The 21941-nt window shown below is 27.7% G+C and overlaps 1 protein-coding gene across 1 annotated transcript; it reads left to right on the top strand.

Moving 5' to 3' along the window:
• Window positions 1-3352: 3352 nt before the first annotated feature.
• On the top strand, window positions 3353-4414 carry LOC149058772 (uncharacterized). Its single transcript, XM_089218468.1, has 2 exons — window positions 3353-3452; window positions 3531-4414. Exons 1-2 carry the CDS (start codon window positions 3353-3355, stop codon window positions 4289-4291), a joined length of 861 nt encoding a protein of 286 aa, XP_089074594.1. The 3' UTR covers window positions 4292-4414.
• The last annotated feature ends 17527 nt before the right edge of the window (window positions 4415-21941 follow it).

The following is a 21941-nucleotide window of genomic DNA, read 5'->3' on the forward strand; positions in this document are numbered from 1 at the left end:
ATCTAAGAGTTTTTCCAGTTATTGACAGATCAGTATGGTAACATTGTTGTCTACGTGAATCTTTATATGCTATATATTTTAATGGGTGTTTAACCTTACCTTCTGTAACGAACCCAGGATTTTAGTGCTGTTGGTCTGCCTCAATTACAAGAGGCCACTGTTCAGAAACTTCAACTAACTATGTATTACAATGTCCTATTTACCTATTAATTATTTCTATCATACTTTAATACAAACATTTTGCAACATTCAATACAACTAATCATATGATATAAGTCATAACTAATTGTTAAGTAAATTTTAAATTTTACCATCTAAGGTATTAATTAATTGTTATTTTTGTTAAATTTAAGTACATTATTTAAGTTAATGAGTTTAAGTATGATTTGGTACTCACCTATTTGTAATTCAATACTCAGTCTTCATCATGTCTATAATCAGTGGCATGTCATTTATAGGGCATACCCCTGTTTAATTCTAAAGCAGTCCGATGGGTCGGTGCCCGGTTATTATTTCCTGCATTATTATATTTTACAAGTGAAAAAACATTCCTATTTTTAAAATATTTCGAGGAATATTATATTATGTACAAAAAATTATAGTTACTAAGATAAACATGTGCCTGCGTGCATATCTTGCTATTTTTTTTTAGTTAGGTACCCATTTATGCTGGTCAAAACATTTACCTCCTTTAATTAAAACTGAAATGATGCCACTGCTAGCTGTACATATTTTTTCAAATAAAAGAATGTTATATAGTTGGTAATTTTACCAACTATATAACTGAGAAAAAAATGTGGGTCAGCTAACCTCCCAAACCTTCGATTGGATTAACTTTATCTTTTTTAATGACTTCTTTATTCAACCCCCTTTTTTAATTCGGTAATTCTCAATTTTTTTTTTTAAACTTGAAATTGGCATGTCCAATGGATAGTTAACTAATAATTCATGATTGTTCTCACTAAAATTTGTATCACTCACGACTTACTATAAGAATATATCCAAGTTTGATTAATCTGTAGAATCTACATTTATATCATTCCCAAATAGAATTGTTGGATTCAGCATTTCATCATCAAATATTTCAAATGAATCATTAGAATTGTCATCTTCGTTTTCTAATTGTAAAGTAGCTGATTCATTTATGTTTAAGGAACTTCTAGCATGAAGAACATAGTCATGGTAGTGTGTAAAGCAAACATACTAAAAATTAATTACAAAATAAATATTAAGTTAGCCTAACTAAGTAAACTAACCTAACCTTCTTGAGGCAACGACGTAATGCTTATGTAATTTACTTACTATTGATCCATATTACAAATTAATTTAATAATAACAATAATAATAATTACAAAGGTGTAAGATCAAATTAAAAAAGAATGTATTAATTATTTAATTATTTAAATTAGTAATTAATCAAATAAAATCAAAAATTATTATCATTTAGGCAACCGGCTGCGAAATTTTAAAACGTGTCATGGACGATGGTCAGTCGGCTTATTAAATTTTAACTAGCCCTCCCCCCCGCTTTCAAAATAAATGCATTCATTTACTTGGTAGTTATAACAGATAACAACTACTATAAAAAAAAAATAGTTGTCACGTCTTATCAACTGCTTAACCATGATAAAGACATTTTCTTTATCATGTTTTTGGATTATAATATATATTATAGTGATTATACTATATATATTTAAGTCAAAAGTCAACATATTTGATATTATTAGCAAGTGAACCTATAGGTAAACATAGAAACCAATTAAAATTTCGAAAATCATTACATTACAATTAGCATTAGATAAAAATATAAATATAAAATGTACATACACTCTCATTATTGCTGGTATCTAAAAAACAAAACAATATTATATAACTATATTAGTACATAATATTATATATTGTATAAACATACAAAAAATAAAATAAATGAAAAAATATTTTAAAAACTTACTCATACTAATCAATTTGTATAAAAAATAAAAATTGTCTAGTAAATATTATATATAACTACATTACATAGACTGTACTCTCTCGCCAATAATATGTTGGCTTAAATATATATAATATGTATATTATGATCTAAGAACACGAATTTCTCTTATATTCATGTATATAGCTATCGGGATCACTAATAAGTCCGTTAGCTCTATCTGCCTATCTACTAGATAGTATAATGACCAACTACAGGTGTCTCAAATACTCGAAAGGGTTAACCTGGTGTTTTTTAAAGGAGGAGTAAATACTATTTTTGTACATTGGACGGTAATATATGACCACGGACCAAGTACGGTATACGGTAACAATGTTGCAAGCATATGTAAAAATACGGTTCTTCAAAATATTGAATGACGAATGTCCCATATAAATTTAATTATTTTATAAAAATGATTTATAAAATTAATATTTCGTTTGTTTAATGATTGATTTAGATAATTTTAGGGAAAAAAGTTTAACACGGTAATTTGAAAAGCACAATACAGTGATCTCATTTTTAAATACTGGCAACTTATTCAATATTTCCAAGAACAGTTATATTTTAGAATTTTAGATTATATATATATATATATATACTAGTATATAATATAAGAGTTACGTACCAACTCGTATCCAAGTTCAATCCTGATACAGGTTCAATATGTGATGTGGTCGATGTGGATCAATACATGACTAAATATTTAGTAAAAAATTATATGAAATGTTCCTATACTATCATATTTCACGATACATTGTCGATACTCGATAGTGTTATCTAACGCGTCTGTCTGGCGTCTCGTGTTATAACGAATTGTGTCAATTATCGTGCCTCTTACAGCCAGTAGATGTCGCGCACGCAGCCACCCATTTAGTAACATCCTTTTATCGCTCACGGGAAAGCATTTTTTATTAATTTTTAACAAATTTAAAAGAAATCTAAGTGTATGATATCAATCTATATCACGTATGAAATCATCTAGAACACATTTGAAACTAGAAAACTAACATTTATGTGGTACAAATCATTAAATTTAAAATTGCAACTGATATTGTTTACTGGGATTATATTCTATAAATTCTAGTCAATTTCTTTAAACGCTTCCGCATCTGAAAAGTAAGTATTAGGAAATATCGTGGAATCCAGCAATCGACATATTATAGCAATACGAGGAAAATCGTCAATCATCTCGCTTAGTGATAAAGTGATATATGTCGTCCCCAGGAGTTATTCTGAATAAATCAGAACATTTATACTCGTATTCATCTTGTTCTCGCAACTGGTTTGTTATCAGTGTTATCACCATTACAAGGCCGTGACCGCCGCCGCAACCATCAGTGCTGCCACTTAAACGGAGAATCATTAGATATCTACGTTAAAATGTCTTTCAATAGTGAAGCTCTAAAAAGCTATAAAGATGATAAAACAAAAAGTGCTATCTGTCAAGATGATCTAACTCGTCATGAAAAAAACAAAACCGGTAAGTTTATAAATAATATAACTAATTTTTTTCCTGGTACTTAGTTTTATTAAATTAATATATTTTGTATAATTATAGATTCCTGTATGCAACCACCTAAAAGTGTTCAAAATAACGAAGATGTAGTATCAGAAGTATTGGAATGGTTATTAAAGGAAACATATAAGGACCAGATAAACCATATTGAAATAATAGCCAAAGAATCCCCATGCATAAGTGAAGACTTACCAAAAAGAAAATACCTGAATTTTAAATGTTTGAAGCCCTCTAGAACTTGTCAGATTTGTATAGAGTTTAAAAAAAAATTGTGTTTGGCATACCACTTAGTTGATACTGTAAATAATGAATATGTGCCAAATAAAAAATGGATAGAATGTATAGAAAAAAAATTTGAAGGGAGTAATCATTATTGGCTGTCTGCACAAATAGCCTATTACTCTAGCTATGATTTTGAAGTTGAATTAAGAAATATTTTTGAAGACAATTATAAACAGAAAGTTGACAAATGGCATTATGATCGCAAGGAAAACTTAAAAAAGAAAAGTATAATGGACAGTATTATAAATAACGATTATTGGTGTCTATTGATATCCAAGATAAAGATTTTAAATCAGAAAAATAGTTTCGAAAATCAAGTTGGAAAGTATAACTTAGAACTATTAACTTATAAGAAAAATGAACATTTCATTGAGAATATAAACACCGAAAAAAAAATAATAAAACGTTTTTTAGACACAATGGACATTTTTTATTCAAAGGTAGGATTCTATGTTAAAAGATTTAGCAACAGTGTCATACGATCCAACTATTTAAAAGTATTCAAAATAAAAAACGAGTAGTCTTCATCAGAATTATTTGAATTGTTATTCAGCTCAACTGCTTACTTGGCAAGAGTAGACCCATGCTAGAGGAAATACTTTTTTAAACTGAAAAATGTAATTTTGAAATGTTCAATTTCTATAAGCTTGAATATTGTAATTTTTAGTGTCTAAATTGTTTTTATTATTATTATAAAATAAAAATAATTAGTTCCTATCTAAATACGATAATATGCATACATTATATATATATTTTTTAAATTGTTCAATATTGTTAAATTTTATTTTTAAGTAATATATTTAATTAATAAAAACTATATTATAAAAAAGCTTGTACCTTATTTCATAAATTATCATTTACTAAATTGTAGTTCTTTGAAACAAAATAAGTTTTGCCCTGATACATTTTTTACTGCCAACTTCACACCTAGCTTTACAATTTTTTAAGGGGATTCGATACCGATCGTTTTTAAGGAATTCAGTATAGGCAATTTCTTTGTATGTTTTAATGATTCGTGTAAATGTGTACGTAGTAAATGATTATTAGTGTGAGTGGCTGTTATTAAAAGTATAATTAGCGGAGCGCTTTCGCGCGTGCACGTATACAATATGTCAATAACGTACTACACAATATTAATTATTATATTCCTTATATAAGTTATAACTTAAGTAAGGAATATATAAGGAATAGTTATAACTTACAACGGACAAACATGTCTATATGTCATCTATATAGTTTTGTATTGAATGTCCTGATCATTAAATTTTCGATTAGAAACGATGCGAAAATATTTATTTGTATGCATTTAGGGCAACGAGTATGAAATATTTCACAAGAATTTTTCACTTGGAAATATATCAAACTTGAAATGTTTACCCTTCTTGAAATATTTAAAAAAATAATTTTAGATTCGGTGCGGGGGGGGGGGTCAAAAGTAAAAAATTCTTAATATTTTTCTAAATAATTGGGATAAACAAACTAAAAATTAAGTGAAAAATGGGAAATTTTACGCACAATCGATTTTTGACAAAATCAATTTTGGTTTTAGATGCAACTTTAAAACAAATGACCATAGATACATAAAATTTTCACTAAATGTTTATATATATATATTCTATCCACATGCAATTTTCAAAAATTTTCGACTTAAGTTGAACTATTCATAGGCATATACAATTTACGATCATTATTAGATTTTTTTAAAATTAATATCGATAAAAATTTATTTTTTGGGTAGAAGATCTTGAAAAATTAATACAAGGTTTTAAACATATTGTTACAATAGCAGTTGAAAAATAAAATAAATTCATAGTCACAATTTTTTTTTATAAGCATTCAAAGTTTGAATTTCGACGAATTACGTAAAAATCACGAAAATTCGCAAATTATTTTAAGCTAGAAATTCATAAAAAATTTTCTTTTTAAATCTATAAGATTTGAACATTTTTAATAATCTGTGATATATCCTAGACACATAAACCGTCTGAGCTCAGAATCGTTTTTCGTATACAATGATATAATATCATTGGATTCAAATTTAATTCCATCCTTTACAGCAGTAACCGATTTGTAACCTACTGTACAGCAGAACGAGATCTACTTAGTACTTACCCGCTTTTTTATTTTTATGATTTTTGGGACGTTTCATTAAATCACTACTAAATGGTCAGACTGATTTCATATCCGATTATTAACTATCAATATTTAATTATAGATGATGATGTATAGAGAATATTTATAAGATGTATAATTTTCATAATATTATACAATGTAAACAATACTTCTATAGTATTTTCCACCCAACGTTTAACTAAGTAGAGGCGTTTAATGTAATTTTTACTAAAGTCAAGTATATACTATATAGTTATAAGTCTATTATATTTTTAAGTTAAAATTTTAGTTTTTATTTTTCAATAATATTAAATATTTAAAAAAAAAAGATTTCATGACATTTTAGAACCCTATGCACGTTACAATAAACTGTGAAACTTTGACTCCATTCTAATAAACTAGTATAATACTACCATTTACGTTGCATGCCGCAGTGCGGAGTGTAATAGTCAGTGTACCTACATAGTTTGGTGTGCTGCATCCATATCGACAGGTGAGTGACCCATTTATGGAAGTTTTACTTCCATGCATAATTAAATTTTTTAAAGTAATTTCTCAATGAATTATAATATATAGTCACTATTATCTATTATTAAAAATATACAAAATTTGAATTTGAATTAGCAGCATACTTAAAATAATATGCTAAACTTACACACTGCAAGCATTTAAAAATTATTATTATAATGGTATGTAGTAATAACTTTAGTATCTACTATACACCATTGGCTATTGCATTTTATATTTGCTTTTTTTCTAACATCTGCGTAAACTATGTATACAATTACTTTAATCATGAAGACTGTTCCACCTGGTAAGAGATATTCGTGATCGTTAAAAATAAGTATACCTAGTGAATATAATACACGGACAGGATACTGGAGTTATTTTAATAGTGTTGGGCGCTCGTCTCGCTTCACTCTTCTCGTTGCATGCCAGTGTCGTACTAAAAAACGTTTTCTGAATCAAATTGTGATAAATTATACCGTTCACTAGTAAATGTGTTGAAAATTACATTAAATATTTTACTATAGATGATGATGTTTGGAATGGCACCTGCATACAATTACAATTAAAAATATTCATATAAAAAAAAGTTCAAATTTCAAATTTAATTTTGCATATTTAATTTGCAGGCTTTATTTACTTATATCTCTTAAATGATATAGTATTCAGATATGATACTATATTTTATTATTTTATTCGAATTTTTACTGTTAATCTTTGTAATAATAATAATTTGTTTATTTTAGATTAAAAACCAAATTTTTTGAGGGGAAACACTCCAAATTATATTGCATAATCTATCATCTCATAAATATTGATATCTCATATTATTAACACAATCGTAAATGAAATTTTCTATCATGACGAGGGTATTTTTAATTTACTATATATAAAATAAAAATAAAGAAAATTATTATAAATCAATTGTAAATTGTACATACATACAAATTTACATACTCAGAGGTTTTTTTTTTAAAACAGGAAATCTCTAATCATAATAATAATTAATAAAGTAATACTATGTAATAATAGAATGGCTTGACCAGAGGATGCATGTGCCATCATGCAGTTGTACGCGTTTAAAATTAACCAAAAAACAAAAACCTAACTAAATATGTAATTATTGTGTGAAAAAAATAATGCATTTTTAAATGCAACCCATCTCGTATGTACTATCCAATGAACTCCTCAACCGTGTAGGTTACAATAGCAAAATTATTATAATATAAAATTATTGTGATTATTAAGACATAAATTATATTTAAAACAAAAAACAAAAATTCGCGGTTTGAAACGTTTTAATTATTTGTTTCCGGATCGGGTCCAGTTTTGAACCACTCATTTATTTGTTACAACAAAGGTTGGTATCACAAAGTACATCAAAAACGAAAAATGAACACTGCGTGAATTAATTTTCTTATAGAACAGTGCCCACTGTCTATCTATGTAGGTTACTATATTATATTAGTTGAACTTGAGCACTATACAGTTTATTATTTGGTAATTCTATTTTGTATTATTACTGGGTCTCGTTTAAGTGTAACTAAATACAGTATGTAGTTACCGTACTGTCCGTACTATACAATCAAAAGCATAAATAATTAATAGGTTAGGTATACCTATATAATATATATAATATATCTACCTAATGGCTAATACCTACTCGATTGGTATGCCGCGCTGGTTATACATTTACGGCTACAACACGTTTGAGCACACAAACATAATGTATAAATGTGTTTATGCACAATAATTTGTTTCTGATGATTGATATCATAACACATTGGTGCACTATAATATTAGGGCTAATAAATATATTATTTATGAAGGTTTTTTTGTAGAAGTAAAAAAAAGTTAATCATTTTTACATACGCTTTTAAATTCAAAATCATTTATTACATCATGAAGATAAATTAAAACTAAAAAAAAAAAATATTAACAATGTAAACCGATAAACTTTGTGACTTACCACATATATTAAAGAATTTGGTAACCGATTTTAAAATCTCAAGTATAAATAAAACATTTCTAACCTAAAATTATTTATTCACCATTTGTCGAGTGTTGTCAAAGTTTTAACTTCAAGCCTTCGTAAAAAATGTTATGGATTCAGAAACATATGGTTTCTCATATATTGTATCAAATTTTTAGATTTTATGACACCGAAAAAAATATGGATACTAGAATAAAATAGTTTGAAAAAATCTAATAAAAAATGAAATTTCCTTATACCTATAAATAGTTCAAAATGATTCAAAATGTTTTGAAAATACTGTGTATCGAAAATTATTAAATTTAGTGAAAATTGTTTGTACCTATCTAAAAAACGGTTATTTTTTTAGAGTTAGGCACGCCAAGTAACAAAACCAGTTTTTTTTAAGTTTAAAATTTAAAAAATGTTTATTTTTCCTGACTTTTGAAAATTGAAAATTACTTACCAAGAATTTTTCGTTGTTGACACCCCCAAAATAGGTATACCAAATAAATTTACTTTTCTATCAGAAAATAAATTAAAGTAGAAACCCTAAGCATTTTAACTGGTATAATGTATAGCCTTTTAGGTATATACATCGAGTAATGTGGACTGAGAATACTTTGTGTGGTTATTGATTTTGATTAGCAAATTACACAGGTAAAAATGTGCAATCATGCTGCACCATGATTTACACATCATACGTTTAACTTGCTACGTACCTAGTTCGTATAGTTGTATAATATTATATATTATTCAGACAGACGCTAAGAATAAATTAATTGCAGGTGTAAAATAATATAATAAAACATTTTATTAAGCAATATAATATGCAAACCGGTTTTGAAATTCCAATTTCAATCATAATATAATATTTGAAATATTGTTTAACATGATTATTTTTATACGAAAACAGTAGCTAAATAGTTTACACGCATAGTAATTACCTACAATTCATAAACGCCTTATACAAGTTGTATACTGCATACACGTGTACACACACCCCAAACTCTTATGTTTTTTATATAAAAATGTGCCATTATTATACATTAATACTATACTTTCACAGTGCACGTGGTAAAAAGTAAATTTAAGCAGAATATATTTTATAACATAATATGTACCTATACTATATAACCTTATAATGATGTTAATAATTTATTATATTTCCTATTCCCATCATTTGTGGAAGGGTGCAACTGTGCAAGGCTGTAATAGTTAAGTGGTTAATATTTGATTTCTCTCACCCATGACAATCCAGATGATCGTTTAAAATAAAAAGCTAATTGGGTATAATATGTAGATAATTTATTATATTAAAATAATCTAGAAAATAAAAACTATAGGTATTAATCATTAATGTATTACTGCGATGATATCCGTTTTCGATCATTGTACGTTTGACTGTATATTGATATTTAAGATAATATAAGTAATGTAGACTCAAACAATAAAATATACATAAAAATATAGAATTTTCCTTATATTAAGTCCAGGTCATTTAACAATATATCATGTAATATAAATATATACGCTTATATATTATCAATATTCAATTATCATAATATTTAGGTATAGTATTGTTATAGAATGCTATCCACGAAAAGCTTATATTATTCGAAATGGTCAGACCTGCAGCAGTATATATATAACATAGCCAGTTGTGAGCGGTGAGCCCATCAGGTATCCGCTGGTGGACGGACGTAAATCGTACACGTCGAACGTGTTATTATTTTTAACATTAATATCAAACGCTGCGAAATAATATTATATCGTTGTCTCACGTGGACGGACGAAAAGAACGTGAGGGGGGAAATAAAAAACGTTAAAAATAATACGATGGGAATATTATCTGCTGCGACGTGTGCGTATATTATGTGCAGGAAACAATTTACGAAACCGCGGTGTATGCCTTTACACATTATATTGCTATTATACGTAGGTAAGTATATATATATATATATATATAGAAGCTACAATATAATAGTCGTCATTCTCGTCGGGCGAACGGCGGCGGCGGCGGCGTCTGGTAAGTTATTTTATCGCGGAGAGGTCAGTGGCGCAATACGACAAAACGTCCGCCCTTTTTTTCCTTATTTATTTATTCGTTTTGTCTTAACGGCCACGTACACCTCATAAACCCTACAATACGACTTAAATCGCCGGTATCTACCATAGGTATACTGCAGGAGGTATACACCACTGTTATATCGAGTACAACTGTTATATTGCTATTTCGTATCATATAGGTGTATCGTTATCGAATTTCGGGATCTGCACGGCGCGCGACTGTGTCGGGGTGGCGGCGGCGGAGGCAACGGCCATAATACTATCGGGTCCCTTTGACATACACGCACACAACAGCACAAGTACAGTGAGCGGCGACGACATCTGATGCAAGACCGTGATATATATATGCACATAAATTAAAGGGGAAAATTATGATTTTTTATACGTCTGATGCAGATACGCTCAAGTACCTATGTTACCTGGAAATCCTTTCGGCGGAGTGGGCGCCTGCATGCGCTATTATAGACATATATATATATATTGTAAAATATTAAGTAGGTACACCGCAATACGCGTGAGACCCGTATATGCATTTTTTTTTCTTCGTCGTCCTCTTCTTCGCCGTTTACGTTTCCCGCCATTTGAATAGCTCGTGTTTTCTCGTAATCATAGGCACTATGTAACACATACAATAAGATTGGCATGTATATAGTAGGCATCATAAATGTAACATTACATACTAGGTACCTATAGGGTATCGTAAAAAATAATGTACGATTATTTTTGTGTACCTATATACGTATCTAAATCGCGGACGACGAGCAGTAGAGGGCGTGAAAAAAAATTAATAACACTATTGTGAACGTCATGATGAGATGGTAGCCGGGCGTGAAAAAAATAGTTATTACACATTATATTATTATACACTTGCGGAGTTGAAGCGCAAACCTGACAACCGGAACAATTCTTCGCGGTGGCGGCGGCGGTTTTCTATAATATATTATGTATGGGTACGTCACTTGCACACATTATATAGGCTGTGTACCTATTTATTATACTCGTGCGTGCGTGTGTGTGTATGTGTGTTATATATAAATAATATATTTATATACAAACTCTGTGCGCCCCACGACTACGACTATACGTATGAGCGTATCCGTTTCAGGTTAATTAAAAACGAGTAAAAACGAAGTCGGTGAAAAAAAAAAACCAAACGTGTATAAAACATTTAATGACCACCGCTGAATAAAATAACAATATATATGTGTCATTTGGCTCGTAGATTATACATATATGAATAGCTTGTGTTGTATAGAAATGTGCATGCTCGGTGTGCTGCACCGCAATTAATGGACTCGGGCGCGTAAACGGAGTTCATCTTCTCCCTCGCCACACACACGCACGGGTGTGAGAGATATTACATTTTTCTTACTCTTTAACTGCGTTCAAAACGGATGCATTGTTTTTTTAAACGGTAGACGAGTCCGGAAAATGCACATTTCGTCATGTGTGGGATAATATATAAATTACATACAGAGTGATTCGTTTGTAGTCAAATACGACGCGGTCAGCCAATATCTCACAAAATACACTGGAGATTTTTCCATTTTTCGTGTATCATAAATAATAATCATTATGTAAGCAATTATTTCGCCATTTTTAAAATCGATAAATCGTGATATTTCTTAGGTAGTTTTATTTATTTCGTGTGGCGTACCTATATAACTAACACGCTGTAATATACACTATATTCATTATACAATACACTATAAAATTTCAAATTTTAACGTCGGCCAATAACCTCGTTGTTGATGCCGTAAACAATTAATAAAAAAAATCTCAAATTACAGCAATAATTATAAAAGATAAATAATAATAAAACAGTTTATAATAATCTCACACAAGTATAGTTGTTTTTATAGTATGGTCCTATTATGGGGATGTAGCCTGTTCGTGGCCCTCTTTGTATGTGCAAGTGCAACTATATGTATTACGCGGAAGTCTAAACAAACAGAAGCAATCACAGTATAGCATAACGAATAACAACACATACGCGCTGTGATATCATTATACCAAGCACACCGTAATATTAGGTTTTCACGAGTTTAAATGAAGAAACCAGACATGGGTAGTATTACGAATAAAGTATTAAAATTAAATCTTTTATTTTAATATAATTTTATATTGTAAACATAAGTTATCACTGTTATACTGAAGTACATAAAATATATAATATGTTTTAACATAAGCTATAAATTCTTATATTCTAGAAGAAAGGTATTATTTTTTACATTTCTAAAGTAAAAAATATTTTGAAATAATTTGGAATAGATATTTTTATATTATTTTAAATACTTTATTCGGAATATTATTTGTATATGAAATATTCGAACATATGATATGCAGACAATATTGTTCATAAGGATTTGAGTATTTATTTTAAATATTTTTTAGACGTATTTTAGCAATGCCTGTAAAAAATCATCCATCGACGAAACTTTGTATGGTGTTGAGTTTATGGTTGACTTTAGTCGGTTGGAAGATAATTATAATACACACCTGCAACATTTACGTTTTAAACGTCTTATGTAGTGATAGTGGAGTACTGGGGTTGAAGGATATCATAGGTTTACGGTGGCTGGTGGTCTGATAGGTTAGAATTATTTGAGTGGAATTAGTAGAAGCGACTGTGGAAAGTTTTTGCGTCGTTTTGAACTGTCGCAAACGGGTAGGTGACCATTTAAAAATGTATTCTAGGGTATTTGAAATATATATAAAAGTTCTTTAGTTATTTTTAGCATTTGAAGATGATGGAAAATGTGGATTCTGTTAAAGTTTGAGAATTTAAATACTTCCTTGCAGACCGGATGACCATGTTCCAATGTACGTATGGCTTCTTAATTCTTATAAGAAGTTTCAAGGAAATTTAAATACTTTGTTCTTAACGTTATTATTACCTATCAACTATAATTTAAAAAAATGTAATAAGCATATTTCTATGATTATCTGTATTTTTTTTTATGAAAAGAATAATAATTATAACACAAAAATATTACTATTTCGTTTCCCGAGACATTATTAGTACAGCACATGGTTAACGCCTTTTTGTGGTAATTTAATCACTTAGTAATCAGTAAATACATGCATATAATATATATATATTATATAGCGTTATTATACTATTATATACACGGTATATATTATATATACGGTATACCGTTGTTACAGTATATATACCAATGCAACTATTAAAATATTATATCCTTCAGAAATACACATATAATATAACGATCTAGGTAAAGTATTCAAAAACAGTAATTAAGACGTGTTTAAAGCTCGTCACGACTGTGTTGTGAAGAAGTGCATACTTTATTAGAGTACCTATTTGAGTATATTAACATTATATTATATACATTATACTTATACACTTATGGTTATCGATATAGGTCCGTGCTACGCGTCAATACTATTAATCATTACATTATTACAACTTACCTCCACTAGTTCTCTCCCTGCACCTCCGCCCTCCTAACACAAGTAGATTATCTTTTTTCAAATTGTGTCGTTTTTAACGGATTGAAAATAACGTTAAAATGTTAAATCAATGCTGTATAAAGAATTTAAAATCGGATCCGTATAATATATTATATCCAAAGCGAAAGGTTCATTCATTACTAAATAATATATAGGTATGGTAATTATAGTTAATATATAATTATTTCGAGTGAACTCTTTTTCTATAAATAAATTTATACCGATAATATATGTACAGCCATCACACGTACGAATAGTATATAGAATACAATTTATTAGTGTTCCGTTCAAACATTAAAAAAAAACGATATTAGAGGGCAATAATCTTGTCACTAAGGATATTTAATTTTTCAATAGTTGATTTAACAATGTCAACTGAAAATATTTGATATGTTTGACTCATGAAAATTCGATGATGCAATTATTGGAATTGGAATATACCATCCATTGTGAAAATGAATAATAACAACTTATTGAGTCTCATATTCTACCTTTTTAAAAAGCTATTATTTTGATAAAACGTTGAAAATAAATAAATAAAAACCCAATTCCCAATGGCCGTTGGCCGTTGCTGCTGAATATTAAATTAATTAAATAAAAAAACAAATTATTAAAAAAAAATTATAAATAATACATTAAACACTATGCTTCATATATGTATAAGTATTAACGCAGCAAAAAATAAATAAATGAGATGCCTCAAAAATTGTATTTATATAAACTGTTGTTTGTTCATCAATAAGTGTTTATATGAATTTTGTAGGTACACGACAACCAAAAAATAGTTATAATGTAAGTAACATTGAATCTGTATTTAAATATAAATTAATATATTTTAATATATTATATTTATTATTTTATGTTAGATCCTGATTGGAAAGAATGTAATGGTTTTACAATCATAATATGAAGCCACAAGAATATTTTACCGTTTTCAAGTACAAACATATTGATATAATATTACTACCTACCTGTAGATAACCTGTTAATTATTATAGTGTTATTAGTGTTATTACAACATTTTTTTTTGTTTTTTATTATTATGTTTTATTCAATCTGTTTCAAAGGAGAACAATAAAAATAATAGATGATAAAAAATAATAATAATATATAAAATGGCAGATTTAACCGATTGTAGAGACTAGAGGCCTCCCAGTGGAGGTACTACGACATGAATAAGATTTTCTTAGGGTAGGTTATTATTGTACATATATTCACGTAGGCTAGCAGGTCGCGACACCACTGTCTTTTTAATCTTTTAGTTGGGTTACCTGGGATAGAAACAGATGATAGTTCAGATATTAAGGGATTTGTATGGTGGGCTAGGCGGCTATTGAGACGTTTATAATGTGTTTTCGCTAATTCAGTAGCATACGGAATTTTGAGGTCGGAGTGGAGGGTGTGATTAGAGACAAAAAATAGCGCTTTAATAATTGTACGTAAAGTTTTTGATTGGAATCATTGGATGCGGATGATGTTGGAGATTTTGGCAGCGCCCCATAGTTGGATCCTATAAGTCCAAATGGGCGTGAGTAGGAGCTTTTATTTATTACAACTTAAACACGAATTTATAAATCATTACCAATGCACCTTAAAACCATATTTATTAGCTTAAAATAAATCTAAATATTTTGAATATTTCATTATGCGTATAACATATTATAGTAATACATGAAGTAATGACAATTTTCTAGTCCTTAATAGGTATGAATAATATTATTTTAATTAAGTACCACAAAATAATTAAAATCGTTACTTTTAAATAAATTATTGATATTTAGTAAATCATAATATTAACATTTGGTAAAAAATTCAAATCTCTAAAATAATTAATTTTTAAGTTTAAAAAAAAACAAAATTGATATTATTTATAAAACTTGTTTTGAGTAAAAATTACAGAGTTTTACAAACTTTGTTTAGTTTTCTCGATAATTTTGAAAATGCCTGAGAATTTTTCTATTATTACAAAAATATTAATTGTAGATCCAATTTGCTATACTATAGACCATACTCAAAGTTTAAAAACGTAACTTGTATTGCCCAAAAACGGCAAAAACACGATGACCGGCTTAAAAAAAAAAAATGTGCACATGTACTTATTGTACTTATATAAACATTGCTAGCTGTAACACCTTATTAACATTTTAAGTAGGTATACTTGATGAAGAAGACATTTTATTAAACTGCCTATTAATTTAAAGTTTTTGGTTGAGTCATAGGCAGTTATAGCTTAAAAAGGCATACTAATAAGATTGAATGATTGATTATTTATTAATACATTATAATAGGTTTATTTAAAAATGACAAATTTCAAAGATTATAATTTATAACTTAACCTTGCAACAATAATACTTATATGTCTTATAAAATATTACCCGAATTTTTAAAATAATAAATAAATATTGTTCAATATTATACTTGACCGTGGTATATATAATATTAAGGATAGTATATGACGTAGGTACAGAAATGCAGTTAAGTGAACACGTACCTACATAAAAGTTAAGTTGTTTTTTTTTTTTTGTTTCTATTAATTGAAATGTGTATGAAATCGGAATTTTTTACTAGGTAGTCATTGTTGTGTCATTGTTGTGGGACAAAAAAAAACACTTATTCGTTATGAATGGGACCTCTCCAGCAGATCGTATCACATGCAGTGTGGTGCCGGCGAACAGCAGGGTGAGAACCTATCGAAAGAAGAAATTATATACCCTCTTCTCTTGTTGATAAATATCTCTTGTGGACGTGAAACAAGACTTTGCAGCAGTTGATGAAGACGTTCATAGCTACAGCACTCATCACTCACGTCTATCTATATATTATATCATTTTGTATACGTAAGTATACTTTAGTACTATATATATGTAAGTAAAAGCGCGTGTACTTCGTGCAGAGGGTTTATGTTGTATAATACTCACGACTACCAATAAAATATAACGATTAATTGATATAAGTTTTTTTTTTAATAAATATACAATTAATATGTTTATGTTTATTATATATATATATATATATACAATATACAGGGTGTAACAGAAATGACTGACAAGTGTAGTTGACTACAATAAATTGCGTTATAACTTTTGTCCTGATTTATGTTTCATTTTTTTATATGTACCAATAGAACTAAAAAAAATCATAATAATTCAATTCAAAAAAAAATTGATTATAATAAAAGCTATTATGCATCTGTCATTTCTTTATGTTACACCCTGTATAATGTATATTCAGGGTTATCGTTAAATTAAATCTACCGTTTTGGATTTTTTTTTTTTTTAATTACAGATATACGATGTAAGATGGTTGTAGTCGTAAATTTTTAAAATCGAGATTACTCAATAAATTCGGGTTTCGATGTAAATTGTTTCGGAGCATTATACACTCATTGGCCATTACACTTGTTCCAAGGTTGTTGTTTTATATTATACAAAAAATAAACAAAAGGTAGTCGGTGAACGGGTAAACTTAGACGACGCGATTGGTATGTAACTACACATTCACAATTCAGGGATATAATCTTCTGTATTTCATATGTATGTATACTGTATAGCCGTATAGGTATTGATGTAACAATGATTTTTATATACGTTTGAATAAATCTTTTTTATTTAAAAACAAGGAATTTACTCACGTATATAATTATAATATGATGATATCGTATGTTCGTAAATAATATTTATTGAATTACTAATAAATTAATAAAAAATAAGTAATATATTAACATCCAAATAAACAGATTATATTATTATTATATACTGTAGTGTTGATCATACTATGAACTCATGTTGCTAAGGTTTGACACACATACCATTATATGCAAGGTAAATGCTTTGACTGCAAACGCTTTTTTTACGAAAAATATAAATACATTTTTGGATTTTTGGATTTTTACTGTTTTCAAGTGTTTAATGTTAAACTATTTTCTCTTATCATACTTTAGAGGAAGATTATGACGTATGATAGGGAATGGGTCTTGCAAGATGCACCAGTACTGAAAGGGTTAAAAATTATATAATATGTATATGTAATATTATATCATTAATATACTGTATACAATTGAATTTTTTTTTCATGTTATGCTTTGTTAAATTATGCAGGAGTATGGTGTTGATAAATTTAGAAACTATTATATTTATGGTAATAAAATATTGTGTACATATAATTATAAGCACAAGTTGGGAAAATTTAAATAATGTAAATAATGTAGAGCTCAGTCTATGTGGGATTGGTTAAAATGACATGATTATTGTATAAAACGTCATAGGTATTAAAATTATTTATAACTTTACTAATGTTAGATATTAAATTGAATTTACAATTGAAGTTACAAAATATTAAAAATTATATTGTTAAATTGATATAAAAACCCAACTCAAATTAAAATTATGTATTATCATTATATAATATTTTTTGATGTTAACAGCAGTTTCAATTTCACGAGGCAAATCTAGTATTTAGTTTATAAATTATAATTATAATTCACTGATAGTTTTGAATATTAAATAATATGAAACCGTAAAATTATTTCAAATAATAAACCATCAACTTTTTCCGTGACTGAAGAAAGCATTGTTTTTTTTTTTAATATTTCAAATACAAAAAACTTCTCTACCGTGCATATCTATAAGTAACGTATTATTATTATAAGGCACATTTCTCAGTGTGTAAACTCACTAGTAAAACGTAGGTAATCTGTTATGAGTAAAACTAGGCGTTGAAGAATTCATCAAGCGTATTATTATAATTTAAAACCGAGGCTTGAAAACATTTGGTATATTATACCTATTGACATCATAGGTACATTGAAAAAAAAAAAAACAATATACAAATGTAAAAGTTACGTAGACGAAAAATTAAAAAAATGATTACCTACATGGCTACATATTATAATTAAATGAAATAATAAGAATATTAGATGAAAAGTAACTGTTACCAAAAATAAAAAATGTATATGTTTGCTTATAAGGGATTGGATGATGATGTAACACTGCAAAAGCACTGATCGCAATTTTCCGAAGACTACAGGTTCGTCTAAGTCAATATTTCAATTTCTTTTTTTACTCAACACCGACTTTTAGATTTTGTCACTACCCTCCATTAACTTTTTTTGGCTATATCCATATACCTACTGAGTGACTGGGTATGTAAATGCCAAATGGGCACCTAATTTAATGTAAAATAGTATAAATGAAATACAAACTTAAATCAGACTATTGTCTTGTAACTAATAACTATTTTTAATTTATAATTATAAGTGACAGAAGAATCATCACCTTTCCTTAGCGACCCCTGGAAATTAAAAAAGTATCAACTGTACTATGCGTATTGACTAATGAGTAAATAACTTGTAATTTACTAAGTCACTGTAAGGTATGTGTTCAATTTCAATTCAATGAAAATAAAAAAAAAACAATTTTAAACGAAGACTCAAAATAATGTTCTTAATTATTATCAATCATTAATTATATTTTATGATATAATATTGTTACATATTAAAGTAATTACCTTTACAATTAATAATACAACTGTATTATTAATATTTATTTAAACATTAATTTTTATAATGGTTTACATTTTAAAATTCAGATCATATATGAATATGTGTAATATAATTGTTTTCAACTTTTGATGCATGATATAATTAACTTACTAGGAAATTGCTTAATATTAATTCCGATGTTTTGAGTTTTGAAAACATAATAATAACCGAAAATGTTCAAATTCTTCTCAAATATTATTTTCGAATTTATTATAATAAAATAATCAAAATTGTTAGATATTATAAGTTTATACTATTCATAAATATCCAATTATGATCAAATATGAACTTAAAAAGCTTATAAAAAAAATCTTACACATGGATTTTTAATATATTTAAATAACTCAAGTGACAACCTATGAGGACAGATGAACCTTATATTGCATTTAAAAAAATTTTAAATGTCTATGAATAGGTCAAAAAGTATTAAAAAAAAATTAAAAATTATACCATATGTAAAAAACTACAAAAATATAATATAATATAATCATTTCAAAAATTCAATTATTCAAATTTATTATTCGTTTATTTACTATAATATATCAAAATAAGAAATCGTTATTTTAAGCGTTATCCAATTATGTTGAACTTTTAACTTTAGACGCTTAACTTTTTTGTTTAATTTGAATAGTAACAACTTGATCATGAGGACCCTTGTATTAAATTTCAAAAACTTAGGTATAAATATTTATAGTTTTAGGCATTTTTAACTAAAATAAAATTCGCAAATTAAAAACAAATAAAACTCTATAGGAATTGAAGACTGGAAAGAGAGAATTCGAGATAGATGCAGGTGGTGAAGGATATCAATGGTGGAAAAAACTTTGAGAGAGTAGAGCTGATGACAGATGAAGAACTATTTGTTTAAAAAAATCTATAATAATACTCGAATGACTGAATCGCTGGTAGTTCACATAGCGAAAATAACACTATGTATGGATATTATAATATGGCAGTTAACTCGAATTTAGTTACACTTATTCATCTGCACTATTATAAATATATATTTAAAAATATTATGATATATCAGATATAGAACAGAAACTTATTAAAATGTAGGTATAAAAATATATAGCGTTAACCGCGATGGGGGTAATACGTCTAAGTATGTCAAAGCACGTCACCAACGTCTCGTCTATCGCCACGGTATGTGCTTGTCAATCACATAGCCGTCCTCGTCGGCTTGTCGGCATATTACCTATACTATAATATCTAGGACCTAGGTACCACATTAATCGTGACCACAAACGGTCGTATGAGGAAGAGATGACTGTATATTATTTTATTTTATTATAAACTGCACCACGGACGGTATTCTGCAATCGATTCAAAAGTTTAAAATAGTTAATAGGTATAGGTATAAGCATATACTGGACAAAAGCGTTGTATCAGGAATTTATTCGTATTGGTTATATAAATAAAAAACTAGTATCTATAAGTCATAATCTAACTTTAATCAAAGCTATACAAATAAGTTCGAACATTCAAGCTCTAAAAATTTAGGTACTAACCATCATCCGCGTTGGTATAGATAGAATGTTTTATTCGTTATTATTATTGACGTTTTATGTTGATGTTACACCTACTCAGTTATAGTTATAAGTTTAATGTTTATTTTTAAGTTAAGTACATTTTAATTTCTACATATAAACTATAAAATGCAATTTTATATACATCTGTGCTAATTCTCATAAAATTAAAATATCGTAAAATACCACGTACAAATACTGATAATATTCGTTCACCTTTAAGTATTATAATAGATTCATTCATTAAAATATTAAAGCTAAACTTATAAAATTGGTTTTGCTGATTGCGAATTGTTTACATTATACATATATTAAGTTAGAAATTACTTTGGTACCTAGCTTACATTATTCAACCTAGGTATTTTTTTTTTTTTGTAAATCATGGTTAATTTCTAAAAATAATATAAATAAAAATATAACGTAAGCATTAATGCAATTATAGTAAATAACAGTAATATATTTATTTATAGGTATAAGTGACGTTTTGATTAAGTCTTAATTATTTGATTAATTGTTTCATATATTGATTCACTTCTGCAGGAATAGTCTATAGATAAGCCGATTGACCGATTGAGGATAATATTATAAGCTCATCAAATCAAATAAAACTAATATAACGTCATGTCATATAAACATATAAAAATGTATAGACTAACACGAATAATATGTATAATATCAGAAAAGAAAATATTAAGGTCAGAAAGGCTGTAATTTAGGTAAGCCTTGAACTTTTGTCCTCTATACAGAAAAATGTTTTGCAATAAGAAGTAGATAAATATTGGTTAAAATTTCCACATTGTTACAATCTTATTAATAAGATAGGTGTGTATATAATATATATTATATCAATAAGTATAGGTACCAATTATACTAGCTTTTTACCTACATAATCTGCAGGGCTCAGATTTTATAGCATTTGCTAATGTTAAAAAGTTGGTTAATGGTTGAACCCTCAACCCCCCTCCTTG

Source organism: Diuraphis noxia, unplaced genomic scaffold (assembly GCF_037042655.1).
Source record: "Diuraphis noxia isolate RWA-SAM2 unplaced genomic scaffold, SU_Dnox_SAM2 contig0002, whole genome shotgun sequence".
Lineage (NCBI taxonomy): Eukaryota > Metazoa > Arthropoda > Insecta > Hemiptera > Aphididae > Diuraphis > Diuraphis noxia.